We start from the raw sequence: 9,124 nt of genomic DNA, 5'->3' as shown, positions 1-9,124 counted from the left end.
ATTAAAATGTTCTCTCTCTTCCCCTGTTCACCACCAGATGCTCGAGGATTCAGCAAACACTGGGGAAGCAGAGGACAGAGGTTTGGTCGTGAAATAGCAACACCTTCTGCACTGAAGAATAATTAAACAATATTTTTAATTATACAGGAAAATCAAGCACGTTGTTGGACCCTCCCAAGCTAGAGCACTTTACACTGGTCTGTACGTGTGGAACTGAACAGAGCTTGTTCAATTCTGAAATATTCTGAGAAATTACTTCAATTGTCAATTTTCCTCTACCCAGATAAAGGCAGAGCTTTATGACCCTCCTTTTCAGCTGGGGGAAGGAGGGCTGGGAAAAGACTCTGCATTTTTGAAAAAGCAGCCATATTTGCACTTCTCCCCCCTGTGCAGCCTGTAAGCCATGTGCTGGGCTTTGTGGAATCTCACAAAATGGGAGCCCCTGAACTGACTTTTCTCTAGGAACCATTGAGACCCACACCCTCTTTTGTGTGTTTCTGGTCCACGCAAACAGAGAACCTAAATCACTTCGGACTCTTGGTTTTTTCATCCAGTGTTAACATTGGAGGGTCCGATTTTTCTGTAAATGGTTTACAAACCTCTCTAAGCAGACTCTCTAAGCAGTCCAGAGCACCAGAGTGTTGGCTGTTTGCAAAGGGTTCTCTGAAGGTTTATGCAAATTGCTGCAGCAAAAATGTTGGTTTGCTTATTGCCGCAAACCCTCGGATGTTTACAGATTTGAGCCAATTAGAAGGGCATCTCCTGCACTCGTCATTGTGAGTTGTCTGCATGAAACACTGTGATGGGGGTTTCTAGCCACTGTAAGAAAGAAGGTGGTGAATGTGTGTGATTTGTAATTCCACAGGCTCTTTATTTGGAGACAAATCTATGCTTTTCCTAGCTATAAAAGGAAGCATATATAGCTACATTTATTACCAACACTTTCTACACCTGAGTAATCTACGTATATGTACAAATACACCAAATATATACCAAAAATACCAAATTTGTAAATGTACAAATACTCTCAAATGTACTAATTATTGCAACAGCCTTTTTCTGTACATGAGCTACGAGTTTACCATGGGTTAGGGGGCTGATGGGGCCAGAAGGTACAACACTTTCAGAGTAGCACAAAATGGAGAGGAAATAAGAACATTTTTACCTCCCTTCCTTCACTGATTTCCACATATATCCATGCACCAGGTCCCACACCATAGAGAGAGTCTTGCCCAAATCAATGGCTCTAAAAATGATTTTGGGGGAGCACTGTTGTGTAGGAGAGACCGAATTTTGCTAATAGAGGAGTCCCTTAAATGGAGGGCAGCTGGAGCTCAGCTAGCACCAGTCTCTAGCCAGCTTACTCCCACCCTCTCCCCAGCCAGGCTGTTCCCTAGGCATGCTTTCAGGCACTTGGTATACTTGCTCTAAACCAGTCAACAGCAGAGTCTCAGGCAACACACAGAGCAAAATGTTTCCAAATGCAGCACGCACGTTTGCAGCTGTCTCCTCTCGTGCACCACCCTTGATTTAAAATTGTCTCTCCTGGCTCAGGTCAGCGAATGCCACAGCCATGGCCTCTTCCCTGGATAGAAAGCCAGGTGGTGCTTCGCCTCTTGCTGAACCAGTGCCAACATCTCCCTAGTCCTTGAAACAGCAGGCAAACAGCTCACCAACGCCTGAGGGGGTGATACAGGCCTAAAACTACAGGATTCCAGTTTCTTACCTGTGCAATAAAAGCCACTCTAGAAATTAAAATGTACCTCTTTAAAAATATACAGGCATCTAGAAAAAGAAGAGAATTCTTCAATGCCTACCTGATAAAGGTGCTTTCCCTTTTTGGGGGGAGAAATGTTAGTTTACTTGAATTTCTCTTCTTCCCTCCCACCCCTCTTCCCCCTCCTCTTCCCTCATAAAATGGCAGCTGTAGGAGCAGCCTCAAATAGATAATGGGTATCTTGTTAATAACAGATCCCAAACCCCAGCATCAGCGCCAGCTCAGTGGAATAAGCTGTGGTGTAACCTGGATTCTGGGTTGTTCCCCACTGGACCTATGACTCCAGTCCTTTGCGAAGTTCAAAGCTTTCCAAGTAACTTATCAAGGTTATTTAGAGCAAGATGAAGCTGGGATAGCCTAGCCAGCCCTCTCTGGAATGAAAGAGAGGCCCCCCTCCTTGTACCGATTTATTTATTTTTACAGCAAGGGTGCACATAACTCCCCCCCTTTTAAAAAATCCAATAGACGCTTTAGCAGGATGTTGCCTTCACATGAGCCCAGGCAATTGTTCCTGACTCAGGAAAAGGGTTATTGACGGCGCTCAAAGACACTACCTCTAGAAAAAGATTCATTCTTTTATTAAGGAGCTAGCTATGTTCTGCAGCGGTTGTTTACACTCGGATTTTTCTGCATTTGCTCTCAAGGATTGTTTCAAATAGGTAAGGCCAACCTGGAGAACAGTAGAGGACGTACCAACCGACATCTGAGACGTGCACAGCAAGTTGGCTCACAAATGGGCGTGCAAACAGAGCGAAGGGAATACAAATAAATACGGCACCTCCTCAAAAAAACGGAATCACAGCGGCGGCCACAGCACAGAGACCTAGCAATTTCAGGCAATACCAAGCACAGTTCAAAACGAAAGCAAGTTCAGAAACGAGAGGCGTTCCACAAGGCGACTTGCCAAAGTAAAAAGTATATGAGTGAAAATGTTATAATTGGCTTTTCAAGTATTCATTCACTCTAGATGATTAAATTGCCATAATTTGTATAAACTATAGAAAAATTATTAAATGTCAACTTTGACATTGTCCTGAAACTTCTGTCACTGGCCCAACATTTTCCCCAAGTTTAAGGAAGCTTCAGAGCCAGGACTACACATTACACTCTTCAGCTAACATGTGCTTTTTGAATATTTGGCCCAGACTTTTTCCCAGAGATATTACATTTACAAAATACTCAAAGAAACCTTTTAGGAGTAAACAAAAGGCACCCGAACCATTCATTATAAAAGTAGAAAGAAAAAATATAAATAATACATTTTAATCAAATAATATAAAGTAAATATTCTGCGGGCATAATTTTTTTTAAAAAATTAATAGACTTCTTTTAATTTACTCACCATAAAGAAAAGATTTAAAATGTTCAAGTGCACTTGATTAATAAAGCATTTTATATTCAATTATTTAGTGCTAATCATTAGGAAGTTTACGTTGTTGAGGCAAAATCACCAGCTCAGCCATTAAAAACTACCATTATAAAAATATAGCTACAAGGTCAGTATCAAATTACTCTTACATAGGACAGCTCAAGGGCTGTTTCTATACGACACTAGAAACTTTTTTTTTAAACACCCAAATCCCTCTCAAAGCGCAGAAACCTCAAGAGCAGTGACATGAAGGTAGCTTGAAATACAAGTAAAGTCCTTTCCAACAAAGAAAATAGGTGGTGTTCACCAGCATATGCTGATCATTAGTTTCAATAATCTGCGGTAAAATTTTTAAGGTGGAAGTTAATTTGTCGGGCCTTCGGCTCGGTCTTCCTCCAGCTCTTGGGCTTCCTTTTTGGTTTCCCCATCCTTCACCTCCTGTCGGGAAACCGGGAATTTGTCCTTGTTGTTCTCCTTTTTCCATTTCATTCTCCTGTTCTGGAACCAGATTTTTACCTGTCTCTCGGTGAGGGCTAAGGCGTGGGAAACCTCGATTCTTCTCTTCCTGGTCAGATAAGGGTTAAAAAGGAATTCCTTTTCCAGCTCTAGGGTTTGGAATCGACTGTAGGTTTGTCTTCCTCTTCGTCTACCAGGAGCTGCTGATTAAAACAAACAGAAAAAAAAAAAGGAAAAGAAATGTTTTAAAAATGTAATGGTGCATCTGCAGGTTGCTGAAGGTTTATGGAACGGGTCTAAAGGGTGAAATATACACAACTCTCCTTACGTCTGATATACATATAGGATGGGCAGTCAAGAGGGGCAGAGAAAACGTCTTTGCAATTATTCTGTCCCCATCATCTTTACATGGTTTCCACTTAAAAAAAAAAGTTTACCTTACTTTATAAGAGTCACTGTAAGCTACACAAAAAGGAAAAGGAGAGGGAGAGGAAAAGGGAGTTTTAAAGCTAGAACGTGAGATGAAAGCAGATTTCTCCCCCTCTCCCCGCTTTAAAAAAAAAAAAAAAAAGCATCCCAACCTTGTGGTCTCATCCAGGGAAACATTTGAGAAGGAGACGAGCTCTGATTTAAGTGGTCTGGGTCCTCGCCAATATTACCACTGGACGATTTACAGTCAGGATATTGTACCAGCTCGGCCTCTTGCTGGGTCGTAAAAATCGGCTGTCTCTGTAAGTTATCGTATCCGTAAAACTTCGCGGGCTCCCGGTGACAGGCAATCCCGCCGCAGGGGGGAGGCGGCGGCGGCGGAGGGGGGGCGGCCTGGTAGGCTGCGGCCGGGCTGCCCCCTCCGGGGTGGAAGTATTCCTGGCCGGGACCGGGGCCGCCCCCACCACCGCAAGCCGGCCCGGCAGGCGGCGGCGACGGGTGCGGGTGCGGGTGCGCGTGCGCCTGCGGGGGCGCGTGCGGGAAGCCGGCGGCGCTGTTGCCATAGAGCTGCAAGGCGGCGGCGGCGGCGGCGTGGCGGCCGCCGACCTCGGGCGCGAAGTGACAGTCGTAGTAAGTGGGATTGATGGCCTCGCCCGCCGCCTTGTACTTGGAGTACAGCGGGTTCACGAAGTACGAGCTCATCGGGGCGGCGGCGGCCAGGGGCCGAGGAAGGGCGGCCCCGGGCGGGCGGGCGGCGCGGAGCAGGCAGGGAACGCGCCTCAGCACGACCGCACTGCCGCGGGGGCCTCTGGGGCGGCTGCTGGCGCCGCTGGGGCCGCCGGGCTACGTTGCTGCTGCCGCCCGCCCGCCCTCGCGTCGCCTCTGAGGCCGGGTAGCCGCGGGCACTCGGCTACTGGGCGCTCATTCTCCGCTCTCGCGCCCGCCGCCTCTACCTCGCGCCGCCTCCCTGGCGGGTCGCGGGGCCTCACCCAGCCCCCGCGTTCCACCGCCCGCCCGGCCTCTCCCGGCGCGCGCCGGCTCGGCCTCAATAAAATCGCCGACGCCCCGGGTGACCTGCCCCGCTGCCTCCACTGTTTCCTCTCAGGCACCAGGCGGCCCTGAGCGCACCGGACAAGAAAAAAAGTACGCCCGGCCCACGGGGACACTCTTTGGCTTCGGTTTACAAACCCCCGCTCTGGAGGGAAAAGGAAAAAAACACCCTCTGCCCGCCGCCACCTCTCACCTCGCCCCCGCCCGCAGCCCCCTCCCACCGCTCTCGCCGCCGCTGCCGAGGCTGCCACCCCGGTGCGCCCCAGCGAGGCATTTTCGCACCAAACCACTGCGCAGAGAGGGAGCGAGATGAACGCGAGATAACCGCGCGGAGGGATCCGCGCGGAGGCGACACTGCGCACACGATGGACGCCTCACAGTGGCTGGGAGATGCCTCCGCCGGCCTTAAAGGGGGCCCATAAAGCCGCACTGCCAAGGGCTCGCCGTGCCCCCGGGGCCGAGGGAAAGCGGGCCACGGCTGGCGGGGCGGGGGCGCAGCAGAGCCTTACACTTGGCGGGGAGGGAGGCAGGGAGGCCACTCCCAGGAGGCTGTGGAGCAAATGACTCCCTCCCCGGGCCCCTGGAGCAGCCCCTCAGAGGCTGGCTGTGGCTTTTGCGCCTTTGGACACGCGGGCGCAGCCCAGGGAACGAGGGCAAGCCGTGTAGAAGATCCGGACCGAACATTTGCGTTAGGTCCTATCCAAGTAATTTGATTAAAGGCCACAAGGGTGACCCCAATACCTTGCATTATCAAAGCGAATCTAAGCCCTTCTTTTCCAGCCGAGCGGGCCTTGTGGAAATGAGATGTACATTTACCCTTGAAGCACTGCACGCCTGGCTGAGGCTCCCAGGTTAATTGATATTTAATGGAAATCATGCCCATGAATATAGTTTCCATCATTTCACCCTCGATAGACGTCAGTACCAGGCGCAGGGGGGAGGCTGAAGAATGTGGCGGGGCGGGGGGGGGAACATTAGCATTGCTGAGGGAGTAAATAGAAAAGCGGACAGAAATGTTCCAAGGCGGGAAGGGAGGACTCACGCTGGGGTGGGTGGTATTTCCTCGGGCAAGACGCGCGACTCCCGGGTCTCAGCCCCTGCGCGGAGCGGACCAGGGCAGGCGGTGGCCCCGGGCGGAGCACGGGGGACCGACGCCCGCGAGTCCCCCCAAGGAGCCTCCGGGCCGGCGTTCGGATCGCGCCGGTTCCAAGCAGCTGCAGGCGGCGCGCGTCTTCTAACGATTCTAGTTCATCCAACAAGCCGGTGAAGTTACCGCCGAGAGCGGGTGCCGGGCTCAGCTTTAAAAGTTACCGATTTTTCCAAAAGAAAAAAAAAGAGAAGGCTCGTTCTAGCTTATGAGCGATGAGGAAGAGGAACGTCCCGTGTCATGAGGGGAAATCGAGTGTGAATCGGCAAAATATTCCTGATTTTAGAAACTCGCTTTGAAGCCGCTTGGCGTTACACCACCGTTCGCCTTCTCTTCCCCACATCTCCCACTCCCCCCTCCCGTTTTCATGTCCAATAAATGTAATAGGTCTCTACATTTGAGTGCGTTTTCCTTTGCCTATTCTGCCTTTTTCGTGGGTTCTTTGGGTGACCCTTTTCCTTGGGATGATCCATTGTTGTTGAGGACGCCAGGCCCACCGGCCTTGGGAACCGACCTCAAAAACACTCCCGAGCCCACCGAGGAAGCTCCAGCTAAAGCTAAAACACACCTCCCCGGCTTTTCACGCCAAATGCGAACGTCTAAAACCCCCAGACGGCTCCCAAAGGTGCAGCAGGCGAGTGATTTCAACTACCCCCCCATCCTTGTGGGTTGGCCCAGCTTGTGAGTGAGCTCCTGAGGTCAGTCCGAGTGGACTGAGTATCATGTTTTGCAAATGGAGAAAATAAGGTCGAGATGGAAAGGCATAACAAGATAAAGTTTAAGACTCAATTGTTTCTACAGAGAATAGCTGAAAATGGTTAAGGTAAACGGATTTCTAATGAATCTCCAAATGATAAAGGCATGCTTTGTTTAACTTTTAAATTAGCAGGGAGTGCAAGGAGGCTTTTGTTGTCGGCGTGGTGACGGGTAAGGGTTTTTTGTTGTTGTTTTCTGCCAGTTATCGCCAGGTAAAGTTTCCTTTAAATCCGAAGGCGAACGAACTGATTCTGACAGTTAACGATTTGTACTCCAATCTTGCAAATACCCAGTTAAAAGAGTATTATTTTCAATAAAGCCTTGGAATGTAATTGTGCCTTTTTATTTCACTGTTTGGCGTGTGTGCGTGTGCGTGTTTAAACCCTCGATAGTCAGTTTTGGGATGGAATGGGGGAAAAAGAAGAACGAGCCTAGATCTCAATAATACAAGGCACCTTCTAGAACTTTGTGATTCCTGGGGCGGGGGGGCGGGGAGCGAAAAAGAAACACTACAGAATTCATTTCTACGCATTCTGGCCTAATTAAGAAAACATTATAACACAACATTTCCTCTTGGGACAAAACACTTAGTTTTTTGTTTTTTGTTTTTCCCTTCAAGCATTCTGTTTATAATCTGAATGGGAACAGAGTGCGATTAACTTCGTAAATAAAGATGTATGCTTTTACACATTTCTGTTTTGATACAATGCATTGATTTACCATAAGGTTTTATAGTTTCAGCTGTGCCGTAGTCCAAATTTTCTGAAATCCTAAGCCAAAATTTTATAACTAACAAACCCTTCTGGAGAATTTAACAGTGCACATTGCTTCTTTTTGCTTAAATTTATCGTAATTTGGAATTTAAAATAAGATTGTAAGTGTCTTTAATCAAAACCTTCTTCCGCCGCAACTCCCGCTTTACTATCACAAAGTGGAGCAACGGCGCTCTCTAGTGGCTAAATGCCACCTCTAGCCGACGGAGCTTACCTTCTCTTTATTCGACTCAAACCATTTCCAATCTTATTCTTTAGTTTGACTGGGGCTTGGATCACTGACACTAATAATGCTTCATCCCTTTGTCGACGAGTCAAGTGCAGCAAACAGGGGCTCCTGAATGCCAAAGCTATTTGGGCTCCCAAGAGCTTCCAGTAGTGTCTTTTTCAAAAGCTTCCAGCCCTTCTTTTGCCAGACACAGTAAGTCCCCATTCTGTAATCGCCCACAATTACAGGATGGGCTAGATTTTAAAAAATCACAACTTTCTAAATATCAACTGCAACAGGCCTGTTTTTTTCCCCAATGGAGCCAGGGACTTCAAAAACTAAGAAATTATAGAAGTTACATTTGTTAATTTTTTTCTTTTAAAGCCGTTACACTTGGTATTAAATCGTGAATATTTGCTACTTTAACTTTGTAATTTTAATGCTTCAGGCCCATTTCACTGGACAATGGAGGGAGGATAGAAGTCAAATTAAAAGCTTAAGCTGTATCTCTGAATGGCTGTCTGAAAAGGCCCTGTTCACTGGAACTTCTATGCACAATAAATGAGACATTAAATTTATATCAAAAGTCACATAGTGAAGTGAATTGACTAAGCATTCCACTTGATTTTTTTTTCAAAGCCAAGACTTTAATCAGTTTAGGTGTTTCCTGAGAGGTTAATCTTTTTTCTCATTTTCAAAAATTCTTTCCTCCAATTCAGCTGTAACGATTAATTTTTCTATAAGCAAATAGATATAATTTCCAACAATGTTTCTGCTACGAGGTTTGCAGTGGAGAGCCAGATATTTTTGTGAAAGGTCATTTAAGTAACTGCATCTTTTCCCGCCGACCATGCGGCTGGGAGACGCTCGGCCTAAGTAAATGACCCAAGATCACTAACTCTCCCACCCCCAAATAACAGGCCTATTTTTCTCTTTTTCAAAGTACAAGCTAGAAGGCGGCCATAGTCAAATATTATTGAGAGCCACCCACCGGCTACTTCTAATACCCAGCCCATTTTAAAAATCAGAAATATATCGTCTCCTCCTTCCTACCGCCCTCCATTTTTATTCCCTAGGTGCTCACACCTCATCCGGGGGTCCCAAGCCCCTGCCTTCTTAGTCCAACAGAGTCCTGTTTACATTTTATTGTCCAGATTTT

At 47.6% G+C, this 9,124-nt stretch overlaps 1 protein-coding gene across 2 annotated transcripts; it reads right to left on the bottom strand.

The window, feature by feature from the left end:
- Window positions 1–2,339: 2,339 nt before the first annotated feature.
- HOXD8 (homeobox D8) lies at window positions 2,340–5,530 on the bottom strand. Of its 2 annotated transcripts, none has more exons than XM_057550906.1 (2): window positions 4,184–5,530; window positions 2,340–3,805 (listed from the first exon to the last, which is right to left on the bottom strand). In XM_057550906.1, the coding sequence occupies exons 1-2, from the start codon at window positions 4,731–4,733 to the stop codon at window positions 3,510–3,512; spliced, it is 846 nt and encodes a 281-aa protein (XP_057406889.1). In that variant the 5' UTR covers window positions 4,734–5,530; the 3' UTR covers window positions 2,340–3,509. The 2 variants fall into 2 exon arrangements, with proteins under 2 accessions (XP_057406889.1, XP_057406890.1); XM_057550907.1 differs by having other exon boundaries at window positions 2,340–3,802.
- Window positions 5,531–9,124: the final 3,594 nt, after the last annotated feature.

This window comes from Balaenoptera acutorostrata, chromosome 8, assembly GCF_949987535.1.
Source record: "Balaenoptera acutorostrata chromosome 8, mBalAcu1.1, whole genome shotgun sequence".
In the NCBI taxonomy this organism is placed as follows: Eukaryota; Metazoa; Chordata; class Mammalia; order Artiodactyla; family Balaenopteridae; genus Balaenoptera; species Balaenoptera acutorostrata.
This window is presented reverse-complemented; position numbering and strand designations above follow the sequence as displayed.

Coding starts and splice junctions, on each gene's coding strand:
- HOXD8 (XM_057550906.1), bottom strand. CDS start 4,733: ATGAGCTCGTACTTCGTGAACCCGCTGTACTCCAAGTACAAGGCGGCG. Junction 3,806..4,183: donor TCCCTGGATGAGACCACAAG/GTTGGGATGCTT, acceptor TGTTTTAATCAG/CAGCTCCTGGTAGACGAAGA.